General features: G+C 39.1%; 1 protein-coding gene across 2 annotated transcripts in view; it reads right to left on the bottom strand.

Annotated features, from left to right (window-relative positions):
* ANO4 (anoctamin 4) overlaps positions 1–18,347 on the bottom strand; it is a 225,105-nt gene that overhangs the window by 61,661 nt on the left and 145,097 nt on the right. For both annotated transcript variants that reach the window (XM_075711548.1, XM_075711556.1), the window contains 4 exons: positions 10,013–10,113; positions 9,655–9,756; positions 6,736–6,780; positions 1,872–2,003 (listed from right to left, as the gene is read on the bottom strand). In XM_075711548.1, the coding sequence (XP_075567663.1) occupies positions 1,872–2,003; positions 6,736–6,780; positions 9,655–9,756; positions 10,013–10,113 (380 nt within the window). The remainder of the gene's footprint in view (positions 1–1,871; positions 2,004–6,735; positions 6,781–9,654; positions 9,757–10,012; positions 10,114–18,347) is intronic.

Genomic DNA, 18,347 nt, shown 5'->3' with positions numbered 1-18,347 from the left:
GACCTGGCACTTGGCTTTGTTGAATCTCATACAATTGGCCTCAGCCCATCGATCCAGCCTGTCAAGATCCCTCTGCAGGGCCATCCTACCCTCAAGCAGATCAACACTCCTGCCCAACTTGGTGTCATCTGCAAACTTACTGAGGGTGCACTCGATCCCCTCCTCCAGATCATTGATAAAGTTAGTAAACAGAACTGGCCCCAATACTGAGCCCTGGGGAACACCCCTTGTGACCAGCCACCAACCAGATTTAACTCCATTCACCACAACTCTTTGGGCCCGGCCTTGCAGCCAGTTTTTTACCCAGCAAAGAGTACACCTGTCCAAGCCATGAGCTGCCAGTTTCTCCAGGAGAATGCTGCAGGAAATGGTGTCAAAACCTTTACTAAAGTCTGGGTAAACAATATCCACAGCCTTTCCCTCATCCACTAAGTGGGTCACCTTATTGTAGAAGGAGATCAGGTTGGTCACGCAGGGCATGCTTTTCATAAACCCATGCTGACTGGGCCTGATTGCCTGGTTGTCCCGTACATGCTGCATGACGGCACTCAGGATGATCTGCTCCATAACCCTCCCCGGCACTGAGGTCAGACTGACAGCCCTGCAGTTCCTTGGATCCTCCTTCTGGCCCTTCTTGTAGATGGGCATCACATTCACTAACCTACAGTCAACTGGGACCTCCCCGGTTAGCCAGGACTGCTGATGGATGATTGAAAGTGGCTTGGTGAGCACTTCCGCCAGCTCCCTCAGTACCCTTGCGTGGATCCTATCCAGCCCCATGGACTTGTGTGTGTCTAAGTGGTGTAGCAGGTTGTTAACCATTTCCCCTAGGATTATGGGGGCTTTATTCTTCTCCCCATAATGGCAGAGGGCATTATGGCAGAGGAGGTCTATTTTATTAATTGCTATTGCAGGTACTAAATCCAATCCCAGAAAAATTGTTCATTTGAAGTGAGGCCATAAGACCATTACATCAATTTGGCTTCTCTCTGAATAAAATCACATATTTCAGATTTTTAGACCTTGAGCTGCCTGTAATTCATTCTGTGTCTTCTGTTAGTACCCTGGTCAGTGCTGCCTATTTGTGATTTTGTTCTCAGTTAGTCAGTGATTGTTTCCCATGTCACAAACACTGTAACTACCCATAAGACACCCTCTTTCTTCAAAATTGGACAGCCCTGAAATTCAACACGGGATCTGAAAGTCACATGGGGCTTTTTCTGGTTTGCATTTTGCAAGTGAATAAAGGCTTCTACAAATTATTTCTCTAGTGACATTGGTGCAACACTGGTGCCATTGGTATGCTTGGGCAAGTGTCACTGATAGGTCTTAACACTGGCATTTTGCAAGCAGTTTTGCTTGCATAAAAGTAAAAGACAGAGAAAAACAAACAAAACTACATTCTCTGCTTTCTTTAGAGTTCTGTTTATTCTACAGTCATAACTAGGAATGAAACTCAGTATCAGTTTATTTCAACCATCAGTGTTAGAAGGACGAACTTTGATTATGGTAAAGACATAGAAACGCTGAAAAAGAAGTTTTAATCACATCTTTAAGTGACAAAGAACAACTGCAGTTCTGACCCGAGAGGGAATTAGCCATTTGACTATTTTAGGGATGTAATTGAAATTCCAGTGAATTAAAAGGAATTTTTTCATTGATTTCCTTTATCTTTGAGCTGGACCTTTAATTATTAGAAATGTAGACAGACTTTATGCTCTCTCAGGACTCTCTATCTCTTCCTTTTTGTGACAAAGAACTAATTTGAAGGCACTAGTCTTTAAGACATGAACTAAGAAATTGATTTTTTCCATGGTGAATCCAGCAAGAAAAGCTTTCATTTTGTAATTAAGATATAATAAAATACTCACTGATGGATCCTTTGTTGGCTGAATGGAGCCGTATAGCAGTCATTCTCCTCCAGATCTGGCAGTGTCTCCTTGTCCAGTTTCATTGGCTTTCTAGGTAACCATCCTCGAAACCTGCTTATTTGTTTCTCGATCCTGCAGCACATGAAAAGATAGTGTTTTTTCATTACATTACAGAGCACTTACAAAGAACACATGCTGGCAAGCTAGGCCACTTAACATTTACAACTAGAAAAGACGCAATGTCTTTTGACTTTTTCGAGACAGACCAAATTACACATGCTGAACTTGATTATTAATAACCAGCTTTCAGCAGAGGAGCATCTTATTTTGTCTCAGCAGAAAGACAATGCTGATGGTACATGCTGCTATAAATCTTACTAAGCCCAGTAAGCTCTTGGCAACTCTCTAAACCTTTATTTCTCAGCTTTTCAGTTAGTTTAAATTTCAGGCTTAATTGACACATTAGACTTTGGACATATGAACATTAGAACAGCAGAGACCGTGACAGAGAGCTTTGGCAGCTAAACCCCAGCAAGTTGCATCCCTTTACTGCTCTTTATACGGATTCTTACCTCGCAATTGATTCTATAAAAAATAGGCTACTTTGTTCATTTGGTTCAACTGTAGTGTCTTATAATACTACAACCTCTATGAAACCAGAATACCCAGTGTATAGATAACAGGTGACTGCTATGCAGATTCTTACATTTAGAAGGTGAAAGCAAACTAAGATCAAGCTGGAGAAAAGGGAGATTTAACTGCAAGTACACTCATGCAAAGATGCACACTGAAATGAAGGGAAAGGGAAGAATCAGAGCTGATTGTAGAACACAATCTAAACCAAATTCAAATCCAAACTAAAAATTTATAATGAAAAACACATAAGAAAGATGAGATGTGTCTGGCACAATGAGCCCTACTCTCTCAGAAGTTTCTAACACCTTCAAGTCCTAATCAGTGACCCCTGCCTGCAAAAATGATAGACTACAAATTATGGACTATGCACATACTTCAGTCAGTGGATGAGTCTTTCCAGAACTGGAGCTAAAGGGCATGAATTGACATCCTTTGAACTTTAAGTCCAGTTCTGGATGAAGCTCAAGGACTGGAAATGTAGTTGTTTCTTTTCTTTTGACAGAAGTCAGTGCAATAACTCTATGACTAGAAAATGACTAGTGAGCTCTGCACTGTCACTCTGAAGGAGGGCAATCCATACCCAAGCAGCTGAGTGTGTGGGAAAGTGACATGAAATTATTGCATACTTCAATTTAAAATACATATAATATTTCCTGGAATATTCAACTTTCTCCCATCAGGTATTTTTATCGTGGATAAGAAAGTTAATGCTGATTTTTAAACATGGGCACACTTAAAAATTATAAACAAATTAGCTCTATTTGTTTTGGTACCATTTGTGTATTTCTATTCTGGGAATAGCATGGGGGGGGGCCACAAATTCACCATCAGGACTGATTGGAAGAACTGGAATGTGTATGTGAACATTACGTAAGACTTATACTAAATTAATCATAAACTCTTGGGCAGTGTTTGCACTGGCCCAGCAGTTCAGAGTGCGGGAGGAGGTAGCTTGCAAATGTTTGTGCCTGAGTGCAAGTGAGATCATAGAATCATAGAATGCTTTGGGTTGGAAGGGACCTTGAGAGATGTCAGATCCCAGTGCTGTAAAGGGCCTGACCAACTGTAACTCTCCAGTTGCAGCATCCAGCCTGACAGCCTTGAGTTAGTCTGTGCAGACACTGATAGGAATGACAAGGGAAAAGTAAGTTCTCTCCAGGGGGATTCCCTCTCTCTTGGCCTCCATTTTTCCCTCTGTAAAGGCCACAAGCTCTGCATTACTGTATATTCGGCAGGCTTAGTAACTCTGGGTATAGAAAAGGGAAGAGGAATCAGGCAGGTTTTCTAAATATCCCATTCCATGCTTATTTGTTGACTAAAATCGTTTGAATTCTCTAAGCTGTTAACACCCTGCTAATCTGCAGCCCTTTCTCACTCATCCTGCAAGTCAATGTGCACATTTGAGATACGTGTGCTGCAGGTTTATCACACCATGCATGCACGCACAGCACGCACAGAGTGCTTTCCCCACTTAAGAGCAATGCATTATTCATGTTGGCTTCTCACTGAGTGTACCCAGAATTTGACTGGTTTGCCATTCCCAAGGTTCAGATTACTTGGCATGCTCAGTGAGCTGGCTCCTTCCCTGCTGGCAAATAAGTCTGAAAAGGTTGCAAAGCCTTTCTGCAAGGCCCAGAATGTACAGTACAGCAAAGCCACCCCTAGGGAAAAAAACCCTAGTTATCTCCTTGGAAAAAACAAATGACCAAACTCTTAAATTGCCTCCAGGCCACTCCAACAGTGCCATCAGCCAGCAGTACAAGCTTTATACTCTATAGGAGCACCTCTCAAAAAAAAACGCTGAAAGAGTGGTGTTGGTGCTAACAAATACAGACACACAGTGTTAAAAATCTACCGTGTTTTATTACTTCTTCAAGGCTAACCCATGCCTCATTTTCTCTTATGGAGAAGTTTATATACTCAGCTGAATAGGGGAATGGTGTTTGGAAAGCAGAGCAACCTACACACAATGAAAGAGGAGAGTGGAAGATCTGATGATAATATCCTTCTTAAATTCCTTTTTAAAAAACACCTGTTGGCCTCACATGGCAAAAATTCATTGTCTTAATTCACATAGTGTCTCAAAGACAGAGTCTTTTCCACTTCAATCCTGCCCCTGCCCTCCAGGTCTAGCTTTTCTTTATGCAGCATCCTCTTTCTGTAGCTACATATTGTACTTAACTCACACAAAAGGTTTCTCAAATAATTTCAAAGAAACTGGTTTCTCACTAGGAAGTGAGGTAGGGATAGAATAATTTCTTCAAAGGGAAAAGGAAGTTAGGAAAAAAATGTTTTAAATCAAGGCTGGTTTTAATCTCTGGATCAGCTTTGATAGAGCTTAACACATATTGTAGTGCTAGTATTGTCTTAGTTTAGTTTTTAACCATGATGCAGGTAGAGTTCTAGGTACAGTATAGGTACCTGATACCCCTCCTTTTCTCTAGAATATATGAGGTGAGTTTTGTTATTTGAAATTTTAGAATCACTAGAATTTTTTCAGAGAGAAAATTCAAGTCAGATTGACAAGATGCAACTGACTTGCTCTGGCCTTTACCTTGTAACAAAAGTCCTCTTTAAAATACATTTTGCCCAAATGTCAATATAATGTTTGGCTTAGCTCAGAAAAATGGACCAAGGCTTCAGTTACTTGTAATCTTCACTGAACTAGGAGTAGAGGAAATAGATGCTTTTATTGAAGCTGTATATCTGAGTTTCACATAAATGAAAATAAAGCTGAACTTGTTTTCTTTTTTTCCACTGGGACTATTCAGTTGTAGCTTTTCCACCTCAAGTAGCTGTTTATAGACCTGAACATACAAATTGAATTTAGCCAAGTGTTGTCATCACTCAGGAACTAAAATACCAGAAAAAGATCATACCTCTTCCCATACTGACTTCAAATCACATCCTGACTCATAAGAAAATGAATATAAAGCAAAGTTTCATACACCGCATATAAATGTTAGAATCTTCCTTTTAGTCTATTGCTTTAGTCAAGTCAGCCATGTATTAATTAAAATCAAGACAAAGTCCAAAGTTAACAGGCACTACAGTATTTATTGCAAGGTGGGGATGGAAAGTGGGGAGCATCAACAAGCTTTAGAAGAATTGTGTGCGCCTATTAGCCTGTGCCAACTAGGTAAAATGTCTGAACTCCACAAAGAGCCCATGTGATTGTTACTGCTACAAAGAAGCAAATACAATCATGTGGGATCAATACCGGTACTTTGAAGTAACCAGCACAGTGTGATGGAATTTAATATACAAAATACTTTTTAATACACCTATACAGGAGAGTGATAATATGTGATGTATTTTCCCATCGATGTTCACCTACTGACATTAGCTGCAGAGTGATGCAGCTGTTTACTCCAAAATGCAGATTTTTCAAAGCTAATTCTTCTCTCTCAGAGTTCATGGTAGTTTTTCCAGTGACCTCAGAGCGAGACAGTAAATCAAATGCTAGACCCTTTTGAAAACTCTATCAACAGCACTGCGGCATTAAATGCCAACATATGATCTGCTCTTTGCCAAGCCTGTGTATTTTTTTAGGCTTTTTGGAGACATTTAATTGTCCAAGGTATCAAAAAGGCAATACAAACTGCAGCATCGGAATTTTTCACTGCATTAAGTCAGGCATAAAACAGGCACAAAACATAACCTCAAAGATATTTAATAATTGAGTGAAAACACTTCAAAGATTCTTGAAAAATACTCATCTCTCAAGCTCAATAACATTACAGAAGAGATGAACTTGGTTCATTGCCTTCCTATCTACCAACAAAGTACTAGACATCCCCACAAAGGAAGCAACAAATAAATAATACCATCGCTATTACAAGTAAGTAAGGTGCATGGAAATGAAAAAAAAGTACTAACTGTGGTATTTTAACGCCAGGAAACTCCCTAATGAGCTACATGAAAAGAAAGTGATACAGTGTTTGAACTAACACACTTCTTCTTTAAAAGACTCCATCAATTGAAAAATATTTCCTTATTCCTAAAAAAGGCAACACTGATAAAATTAATTGCCTCTTTCACATGGCAGATGCCTTAAAAATGTAACTTCTGTATTTGTTTTTTGCAGATGTCCTAGTGTGTAATCACTCCCTCCACCCTTCCTACAAACACAACTAATAAACTTTTTCTTCCAGCTTGACCTTAACCATTATTTTTGTTATTGGGTCCAAACAAACATAGACTGGACTGGCATAAGAATTGTACTCACCTATTCATGAACTTGTATCTGCGGTGCAGGTAATAGATTTTTCTCCTGGAAGAACAGCAAAAATGAAGCCAGTCGAGAAGAAAACCCATCGTCAGTTACAGTATGAACTAGCAAGGAAGGAAAGGAGATTGAAGACAGAAGCCTGTAAGAGGTGGAGGAAGAGACTAAAAGAGAGATTAACAGAACTGTCACAGGAAGCCACACAGACTCTGGTGGCATTTGAATTGCAGGAAGGTCATCGTTTTCCCATTGTCTTCTCTTTTTCTGCTACTTGTCATGTGTGAAAGACAGGGACCCAAAGATATTTCTATTTCAAAGAAGCCCATAAACTGTTGCAGGGATTTTATAGGTCTGATACAAATATGGATAAATTTGCTCCCGTCCAGTAGTGAATTATTAAAACTGCATTTGGTGAAACACAAGGGGAATCACTTAGAAAAGCCAGGAAAGTGGTACCTGATGCTGCAATATGCCATAACACATGCAGTACCAACCGGGACCAGTGCTTGCTGGTGGGGTAACATCCATTGAAACAGAATATAGGCTACACAAGCAAATGAGCATGTGTTATGTGTTTGGCATCCCCCCTCCGCCCCTCAAGTATGCAGCCACCCCCTCTGCCCCTCATACAGGCACAGCTGATCTCTGTTGCCAGTGCAATAAGCTGTGTGGGAATGCGTGTGGGGAACCAGTGAGCAGACAAGGGTGCGCAAGCAGACACAAGCTGACCACTCTTGGCCTGCTTCCTGACCAGCCCTGTAGGGCTCACGTCGCCTGGGGTGGGCAGGTGGAGCGGTCCCCTAACCATCCTGTGTAGATCCAGAACGGGGAGTCCACCTCCTGTCCCACTCTGCTGCTGGCAGCTCTTGTTCTCCTCATACGTGCCTATAACACCACAGCTGTCAGGATTTGACCCATCGTCTTCAGCAGAAAGATCATATCTTCATAAGAATTAAGAAAATCTGAGGGCTTTTAGGTGTAGGTTTGGGGCTGATACTCCTTACTGGAAGATTTGGGTGCCTGCCTGAACTCCAGTTTCCTCCTCCACAGGCTGACTTTGTCATCTGCTGGAGGTCATTGTTAACTCAAGGTGGTTTCTGTATATTCTGAGAGACTCCATGGTGTAATGCTGAACTGTACCGCTTCTTGAAAATGAAGGGCTTATACCACACTTTTCATTCTGAATATTTTTCTACATTAAATGTACTGTAGGAATGCTGTTAGTGCCTTGGAAGCAAGGATGGTTGGAACCTTTCTAAAATAAGACAGCACTGATGCTTTATAAACTATAGAAAAAAAAACCTGGTTAGAATTTTCAGAACTTAGAATTTAAATAACACATAATATTTTGACATTCTTTTTGTTATCAGTGTCCATATTGTGCTGGTGAAGTGAAATTTTCAAAACAATTTCATGTTGGCCAGCCTCCTTTGGCCAACTCCTCCACAAGATAGTGTTATTTATCTTGCTCTACTCAGCAGGAGCAGAGAAGGGTCAAAGTTAAGTGTTTCTGAAGATGCCATCCACTTCTTGATTTTGCTTCAAATATTTAGAGGTATCCACTGTTTTGGCACCCCTGCTTTGAAACAGCAAGGATTTTATTCACTGATGTGTGGACCTTGGACAATGCCAACCTAAAATATTGGGAGCTGTAAGCAATCAACAGCCCTTAAAATAAGTGGCCAGACAAGGGCACCTGGAAACAGGCAGTCTAGACTAGTGCACATATTGTAAAATGCTGGTCCTTGTTTTTTAATGGTAAACAGTACTGTTGCTCCTAAAATAAAATTTAAGAGCCTGCCCAGCAGACATTAGTAAATCACCATGATTTCCTCTTAACAATACTGTAATAAGTCTCTCTCTGTGGATGTGGAAAGAATGAAGCCATGGTCCTGAAGTGTGTCAAGGAACCTTTAGTATTTGCAATACTTTCTATATAATCTGTATGGCATCTACTTTGCTGTCTTCTGAGAGATAGATTTAAAAAAAAGAGACTTCAGATCAGGAAAGAACAAGCTGCTCACAGTGAGTAAAATCTGAGTTCCTGGTGTATTTCTTAATCTTGAGACTTTATGCTCCTGCTGGGCAGGTTCATCTCAAGGAATGCCACAGAAGTCAAAGGAGGTACGCTTTTGGCCCATCCCATTGCTTCTATGGCTGGAACACTTTTTTAAAAGAATATGAATATCTTGCAATGACTTGTGATAGCTTTTATATTTTTCTCTTTATCACTAAAAGCAGAAGAAATAACAGTTGAAGATTTGCTGTGAAAATGAAAACCAAAATACATACAGAATAAGCCTGCAATTTTGTCCTTAATTCATATCCATTTTTCCTAACAAGTTCTGTACTGCTATAGCTTGTCCCATATCAGAGGCATTTTTCATCCTTAAATAAGAAGAAAACAGGAATAGAAATCCTACAAAGGACACCAGCTCACTAGTTGCATATTCTGGGTCTGATCCTTGTCTTGCTCAGGAGTAATTCCATTAAAATCAATGGAGTTATACATCTATAAACCCTGCTAATTGAAAGAAGAATCACGACCTCTCAGTTCATTGGTTTTGTTCAGTTCCAGTGGAAGTCTTTGTGCTATTTTAACAGTTCTGATAACCAGCAGAGTAAAATCAGTATTTTACACAGAAAATTTCATAGCCCAACATGCAAATGATATTAAATAAATTATAAAAATAATCTGAATGACACTGTGGATTGAATTTGGTTATCAGTAGCATTTAATATAAGTTCTTTATTTTCTCCTCAGAAAAAAGCATTTATAGTGTGAATTGTTCTCCTATTAGAAGGGATACTTATTTATAATCTGCATTTCCATAATTACACACTATATAAGCAATTTACAGCTGCTGAACATACCAGATACGTCCAACAGACATGCACCTTCTGTGCTGCCTTACGTACCTGGATCTTCTTGACCTCCCATTGATTTCAATGAAATGTCCATTTAAAAAACAGCAGCGCACAAGTATGCAGGGGGCTCCAGCATTGAAGGGGTTAAAGGGCCTAAGGATAGAACACCCCATGAAAACAGCTGCACTGCTACAGCTCACCTTAATTTCAAACCAGTATTGTACTGAAATTGCAGGCATTAACAAGAAACAGCAATGAATATGGTATTTAAGGTACTCCATTTATATTTTCTGAAGTTGTGTGGTATCTTATAGAAGAGCTTTTCCCAGTGCATTTTGCTGTTATTATTACATTAGCTTTACAGTATAGCGTGACTTTGGAGGTTGAGACAAAATACAACTACACCTACCTGAAAGGCATTCTTACATTCATTAGTTCAGCATATTTGCCCAGGACCTCCCAAGGGGCATGCAACTTCACAAAGATGATGTCGCTGTTCGTTAGAGATGACTGCAAAAGAAAAACAAAACAGCCACCAGGGCTTACTTTTTTTCAGGTAAAAAAGAAAGACACTGCGATCAGTGGTCAATAGCTATTTTTCTGGTCTTGTGTCACTTCTCCCTGGTTCTTTCTCAAACACATGTAGTTCTATCAGTATTTTGTCAACTTATTTTCCTTTTTTTTTTTTCTGAAAGTCATGCTGTGACTCCCTTCTGGCCCGCACATGTGTTTCCTTCACATGGAAAGGAGGACATGGGGGGGAGGCTGATGTGCAGCTGTGGGTTGTCCAAGTGTGGGGTGGGAATAAGGTTAGTGGGTAAATCTGGGTCTGGGAGCTTGGTCCTGAAATTCAGCCAAAAGCAAAATGGCAAATCAGGATCAGTTTTTGGCACTCACACAGATGTGTGATGTGTGCAGATGTGTGGAGTTGCATCTGGCAATCAAGAAAAGTTTGTATGGCAGTGTGGTCTCATCGTTGTTGCCCCACATGTGCAAATAATGAAGTCTTAGCCACAGACCCATGGTCTCCAGCTTCCCTTCCTCCAGCTTCACTCTCGGCCACCTGAATTCTGAATGTCAGAACTGAAGCCAGTGGGAAAAAGGAAATCTGATGCTGCCTGCAGCATAGTATTGTACAGATTTGTTGCCCAGGAGCTCGAGGGCCATGACTATGCCAGCAAGATCTCTTTGTAGTGCTCGCACCTTCTTTTCTGTGGGTTGTATGTAGTGTGGAGAGAGCTTTACACAGGATATTTGCACCAGAATGGCTGTTACCTAACAGAAGGCTGTCTGGTGAAGAACAAAGAACGTGGTAAAGAGGAGAAGGGGAGAATTTTAGTTCTGTTTGCACTCAGGAGGAGAAGTAGTACTTTACAAGAAAGCTACACCAGGGTAGGCTGAAGTTGCCATGAGAACACAGACAACCACATGTTAATATTGGAAGATGAATTGTTCAAATTCTAATGGAAGTCAATGAAATTCTCATAAAATTGCATACAATACAGCTTTAGACAACTAAAGGGATCACATTAACAAGGACAATTAGTACAGGCTGAGTTCAAGGAATATCCAGGAAATGGGTAAAGGTGTACAGGGTATGAGAAAAGGAAAGTGAGACTGAGAAAACCAAGCAAGAAAATTGTTAGTTGGCTTTAGGGATGATTTCCTAGTTTTTAGATATTGTACTATATTCAATGTTTCTCACATTAATTCTTGGTTAATACAACTTACTGGGAGTTCTTAAATCTAGTATTGTTTATTTGGAAGCTACAGTGACTGTATGGGTCACTATAGGGGAGGCTGACATTTGTACTTTTGATACCTGTTTGATTCTTCCCTCCACTATCCCGAGAGATGCTGAAATTACTGAAACCGCTATAGTATGTTCATGTCCTTAGAGTAGCTAGACATTATTACTAGTTTGTGAAGTGATAGGAATGAAAGCTCCAACAGTTAAGATACAAATATATGATTTTCTTTAGCACAGGGGAAAAAAAGGAAAAAAAGACCCAACCCAGTCACTATAGACTTAACATTAAAACAAAACAAATACTTGAATCCTCAAAAATAGACACAGAAAAATATTAGTACTATTGGGCTGCATGAAAAAAAGGATTTAGCGCATAATGGAACAAGTGACTTTCTGGTATTAAAAACTTCAGAAAAAAAACCCTTGCTATTCTTTTGCTGATGAGTTTCTGAAAAATAGTTCAACATGAAATGATACAACAGCAACAAAATGCCCCCAAGAGACTTGCTTCAGAGACAATGAATTCAGTTGTACTCTTTCCATTGACTTTTATGGATTCTAAATCAGGCCTCTAATGATGTTTTTCTTTATAGGTATGTTTCACAAATTATCTTTTATTTTCCCATGAGACATTAGCAAGTAGATACCACAAAATCAAGACTAAGTACTACTACTACTATGAAAACTTCCTGCAAACTACTCACTCAAAGATGAGGTTAAGCCAGCAGTAGGCTGGCAATTTTGACATAAACAGCTCGGATTAAAAAAAAAAAACCAAACAACCACCAAAATTCAAAGAACCGTCTAAGAAGCCCAATATACAGAAGGAAACTATGGTCCTGACACACCAATAAAATTTGAGAAATTGAGGAAATTTATTAAAAATAGCCTGTAAATTTAGTGATGGCTGTTAAACAGGAAGCTTATAGGCTTTTTCCAGCACACGGTAGTTTAAGCCATACTAGATATGGCAGCCACAGTAACATGACTTGTGGAGATGCTGTTTCACAAGTGAACACTGTCTTCATCTAAATTTGATTTCTTATGTGTTACATGTTTTCACACAGAAACATGACAAGCCCATAGAGTTATCACAAATATAAATACAGATGTTTAAAGAATATTTTTCACTCAATAACTTGTAATGTTATTTTGTCAGCTTGGCCAACAGATGATCTAACCAAAATACATTTGGGACATTCAGCTATTTTTAGAAGAAAGAGATAATAATGCTAAATTATTAATATGGAAATCCATTTCTCTTGGGTTTGCTCATGTTAAGTGTTTGTAAAGGAAAGCACTAAGAAAGACTGAGAAAAACAAGATTGGAAAGAGAAGAACAAATCCAGATGGAGGAGTAATAGAATGAAATGTCACATTCTCTTAATCTAAGGAGAAAATAGCTAATCAAAATACCTGAAAAAAAATATCAAGAGCATCATCTTAGTTACAAAAATACTTTAGTGAGTGGAATCTGCTAAAGTCTCTTTGTTAGATTAGTATTTAGACACAGTATCCTTCAGCTTCTAAATGTTTCATTGAGAGGAGAGGAGCATTATTCTTTTGTAATTGACTTTTGAGGCTTGGCTCATTAAATGGTTTGGAGAAGTAAACTCAATTTCACATTATGGGAACATGCAAACAAAAATCAATGTAACATTGCTCCCCTTGGAAATTTAAATAAGATGGCTATTGACACGAGCAATCTGCTCGAAAGTGATGTCTAGATGATGAAGAAAGAAAACCAGAGGAATCAAGGGGTCAGACAATGAAATGAAACACTTTGCAAACACAAAAATGGAATAAGTGTTTGGAATTGACCTGCGGCACCAGTGCCTATAGAGTTACCACCATATGATAATTGCCAGGCCACCAACATTCAAATAAATTGGTTGTTTCAAACTGATTTCTTGAGGAGGAATATGCATAGAAAAACAGATTTTCTTCTGGTCAGTAATAACATTTTGCTGGTATTCAGAGCAGTGCAAGCCCAGTGTGACAAGAGACTTATCAGAATTGGGAATCGCAGACTAGTTTAGGCTGGAAGGAACCTCTATGGGTCATCTGGGCTAACTCTCTAGCTAAAGCAGGGCCAACTTAGACCAGGTTGCTCAGGGGTTTGTCCCATTGAGTCCTGAATATCTCCACAGGCAGAAATTTCACAGCTTCCAGACAGCCCACTTACTGAAATTGGTTGGAGAAAAGAATATTTCCTGTGGAAGAACTGTACTCTTCTCCCATGAAATGTTGATTGAAAACCACAAGTTTCTACACATGAAAATTCATGAAAATTCAAAATGTTCAGTGCAAAGACAGCATTCTTTATGAAACAACTTGTTTCTTACAAGTAGTTTTTTAAAATTATTTTTCTGATCAATCAGAAAAGCACTAGCAAGATGTATTTAGTTTAATTGAACCCTGATCTTCAAAACAGGTTTGTCTGGTAGAATTCAGATCACCAGAGTCTGGCTTACAGATAGTCAATATACAATGAGTTTTGGTTTTCAGTGCCATTAATCTATTTTTCACATGCTGTAATTTTTCCCTCTTTCTTCTTTCTACTCCCCAACCCCCTTTTTGGATGGAAATCATATTCTGTAATTCCTGAAAATAGTAGATCAGTATTTGAGAATCACAAGTTTCTATAGCCCATATCTCTGTATCAGAGATATTAATTAGTTCCCAAACTTTCTGGCTTCATGGACAAATCACTTTAGTACCATATCATTGCTGCCAATCGTGGAATACAGGCAGTACCACAGGCCCACATATTATAGACTTGTCATTTTACCACAAAGTTTATACAGACATTGTATTTCCAAAGAAAACAAACCAACCACAAATGCGCTTAAAACCTAAGCGCCGTACTCTTCTCCAGTATCACTATATAAGGAGTGGAAGAGACTAAAGTAGGGGCCATTTACATAACTCCAAAAGCATGAACACCTGCTTTGGCAAGGAAAACTTGTAAGGGCAGGTTCTTATTCCCCTTCTGAAAGCAGGCACAGAGTAGTGTTAACTGCTGTTTAATTTAAATCCTGGCTACTAAACTCACATGTACTCCTGCAGGCATTCTAACTCTTTTTGTTGGCAGGATTTAAATATATATATTCACTATTGACCTGACTCTGCTCATTCTGAAGTTATTGTTACTCTGAATGGAAGCAAAGCTATGCTGACATTGAACGTCTCTTGAAAAGCCCATGTTTTTCTGTATTTGCAGGCTGTCTTCCAGGATCAAGGCTGGAGATCAGTGTCTTTTGTCAAATACCCTCTTGAACATTCTCCTCCAACAAAGACTTTTTTTGGTTCATTATCAATAATATTGTCAAGTCATTTCAAGAGAAAAAAACCTGTAGGACTCACCTTAATACAAGCATTTATAGAGTCTAAAAGTTAAGAAAGTTGAGAAAAGAGATTCACAGCATATAACCTTGTAGAAGGGTAAAATTACAGTGTCTCCAATTGAATGGTGTAATTGTTTATTTGTCTTGAGGCTACTAGGTAGGCAACTGCAAAAAACCAATGCTCTCATTTATGTATGCATATCAATAGGGAATAGAGATCAGGATTCACCATTAAGGTGTTTTCCCTATCATCACTGAAGAGAAAAATACTCAAGACTAGGGCTCTCCTCACCTTTTAAAGCCTTCCTCATAAAAGTAAAAGGAGATAAATAAGATTTTGAAACAGATCCAGCAACTAGAATAAAACCTTGCCTGCTTTAGCAAGACCCTGCAAGGCAAGTTAAAAAGCCAGAATGGGAACAGTGCTTATTTCTGTTAAGGCCATAATGCAGGAAAAGCCAGAAAAGGAGAGAAAATCAACATCCTTCCTCTAGTAACAATTCTCTCTATAATCAAGCTCCATATGACATTTGAGTGCAGAGTAGTAAATAGTAACTGGTACAGGTTCCACTGTTTTTGAGAATTACTCTGTTATGTTAACAGCACAGATTGATTTGCCATGTGGAGTGAATTAAGTGGAAAAACAAACCCCAGCAAATTTTAGTTGATTAAACCATTCTTCCCTGCAAAACCAAAGTACATCTAAATTCACAAGGGTAATTCCATAGAACTGGAAAAGCAGCAGTAATATGCTGCCAATACTTTTCAAAAGCACATATCTTACCACTGGGTAATTACTTAGATACTGTCAATATATGTCCAGTTTCAGGCAAAATATTACATACTCACAAGCATTAACCTCCATGTTCATGGATCAGAGGAATCTAGTAAATAATAGCACCAATGCCTTTCACATATATACTTTCACTCAAAGTAGAAGTTTAGTGAAAAAGGGGAATACACTCCTCACATTTCAATTAGGATTTTAAGAATCTTTTGACTTACAAGAAACTGTAGGGCAAAAGCAGTAAGGATGAAAATAAGAGTAAAAAAAGAAAGCCTTATCTAATAAATAGGAAGCTGTTAATAAAACAGTTTTGACATAAAAGGACACTGACATTTCAAATACAGAATAACTTGATATAAGAAGACAGAGTCACATGAAAACAATTGAAAATTATTTTTATATGAGATGATGGCGTAAAGCTTTATCTTTACTTTGCAAAATACTTCCAGAGGTTCAGCTCCAGTGGAGTTAGTAATGCAGGCAGGTGTCTGGCTATTGCCAGCATTGAGGCAATGTGTCATCTAATCCAACTCAGAGCAGGTGTCATTGTTACAGTGCTTAATTTCTGGCAGCAGCTGACAGGATCTCAATGCTGGAACAGAACAGAGTTAGTAACAAGGGGAAATGCTTGCAAACGTCCTCTCATGTAGACAAAAATGTGTGAGTGCGAGGGCAACTTAAAGAACAGGGTAGGTTACTTGAGCAGAAGTAAAATGCAAATACTATCTCATTGTTCAAGTTTACTGTGCAATGATAAGCTTACAGTCTGCAACAGAGAAATACAAATTCCTTTGAGATAAGAAACATCATGAGAAAGGATGCCTTTAATTCTAACTAATGTCATCTGAATTCACTTGTGATGGACAGGATGGATCTCACAGTAAGGTCACTTAGATGTACTAAATCTACCATGGAAATAATATCCTCTAACTTGGACTCTACTTCCTAGAGAAAAGGATTAGAAATACCTGCAGCATGACCATCTTAATGGAAGAGGTTGATGGGAATGTTGAGGCATGGATAAAATATTTCTTGATAATCCCATTAGTAAATACTGAATGAATACAGGTTTGTCCTCTCTGGGTAAGATTTCTGTGGCAATTACAATAGCTAATCATATGGATTTCATCTGACAAATAGATAGGATGCATCTTTTGATTCCTCTGGACTAGAAGATATTATACTATGTGAAATTAATTTCTTGCAGATTTAATAATGCAGATAGCTAAAACCTCTGAGCAGCATAATGTGTTTTTACTTACGAACACATTATTTGACATTAAGTCTCTTTACATGAGGCATCAGTTATATGCTGCAATTTTAGATTAAAAATGTTAGTATTTTACACAGCGATGTTTGAGATCATCAAATGGTTTTGACTGTCCTATGGGCCAAAAATGTCTCTTATGTACAATATTTTACTTCTGGCATCACAGGCTGTTAAAACTACATCATACAACTGAAATACATTTTATCAGGCAGCTTCCTTTGTGATTTATCCCAAGTGTAAAATATAAACCCAATATTTTTCCAGTACAGACTTATGTCTCATTAATCATTTTTTGAAGCAGAAAATACTTACATTTAATGAATTGTCTATTAAATATTAACATTTTCTTTTAGAGGCTTATTGAAGAAACATTGCTTTGGCAAAGAAAAAGGCAATTTATTTTTTTTGTCCAACAGTTAATTTCACAAACTTAATAATCAATCAAACACACAAAACGTGCAGGCAGGCTTATTATAGCTTTTGCATACAAATAACCTAGAGGAACTGAACAAGCTGCTTATCATAGCATCATAGTATAATAGAGGTTGAAAGGGACATCCAGAGGCCATCTAGTCCAAAACCCTGCTCAAAGCAGGGACAACTAGAGTGGTTTGTGGAGTCTTGAATATCTCCATGGATGGAGCCCTTACAACCTCTCTGGGCACCAGAGCATCTCTGGACAGAAAGGCCACCACTGACCTCTCATGTGGACGCAGAAGCGTTTGCAGCAGCCCAGGTTCTGAGCACCTGCCTATGCTCCAGCAATATGAAGCTATTTGGTTGTTCAAATCCCTCTTCAGAGTCTTGTTTCTCAGCTCATACAATCAAGGAAGACAAGAAATACTTATATGACTGTCAACCTAGACTCCAAAGTCTGTTCAGTGTCAGCACTTCCCAGGATGCAGTGAACAGTCCTGCAGCTCTGTTACAGTCTGTATACCTCTGTATTTGACAGTGTAATGCAAAATTCTTTCTAAAGAGAGATGCAAGTGAACTCAACAAAACCACAGTTGAGGAAGAGCCTACTCCAAATGACTCTATCAGGAGAGAGGCTTTAGGTCAGTCCACATAGCACAGTGAAGCCCTGAGTTCTTCAAGTCAGCTACACATCCACAATGTGGGGAATTACAGGCAGAGATGTCACCCCTGGCTGTAGAGGGAGTAGCGGGATTAGTGCATGTGCATGTTAGCACGGCTGATTAGGTCTGGTGCTATCCCATGCTGTGACTATAATACCTGCAGTTCCCAAGCTAATTCACTCGGCAACACCTGGGGGAGGTCTCTGCACCACACCTAGTTGTGCAGGACACACACTTTGCTCTGCTTTGCGGGAAAGGGAAAGTCACAGAGGACCATTCTGATGGCACCTTCTCAGACTTAACGCAAGTCCCCATTTTCCAGGAAAGGAAAGGCACCAGAGAAAACACAAGATGCAGTTAGATGAAGGAGAAATATGCATGTGAAGAACATAAATCACTCACAACTTTACCATCTATAGTTCCCCATATACTCTGAGAGTCTGGGAAACTCAAATGCCTGCTCCCTGGGCTCACATCTCAGTTTTCTGTGCTTTATTTATCTTACTGCTAG

Source organism: Pelecanus crispus, chromosome 1 (assembly GCF_030463565.1).
Source record: "Pelecanus crispus isolate bPelCri1 chromosome 1, bPelCri1.pri, whole genome shotgun sequence".
Taxonomy (NCBI): Eukaryota; Metazoa; Chordata; class Aves; order Pelecaniformes; family Pelecanidae; genus Pelecanus; species Pelecanus crispus.
Note: the sequence above shows the minus strand (reverse complement) of the source record. Positions and strands in the feature narration are given on the sequence as shown.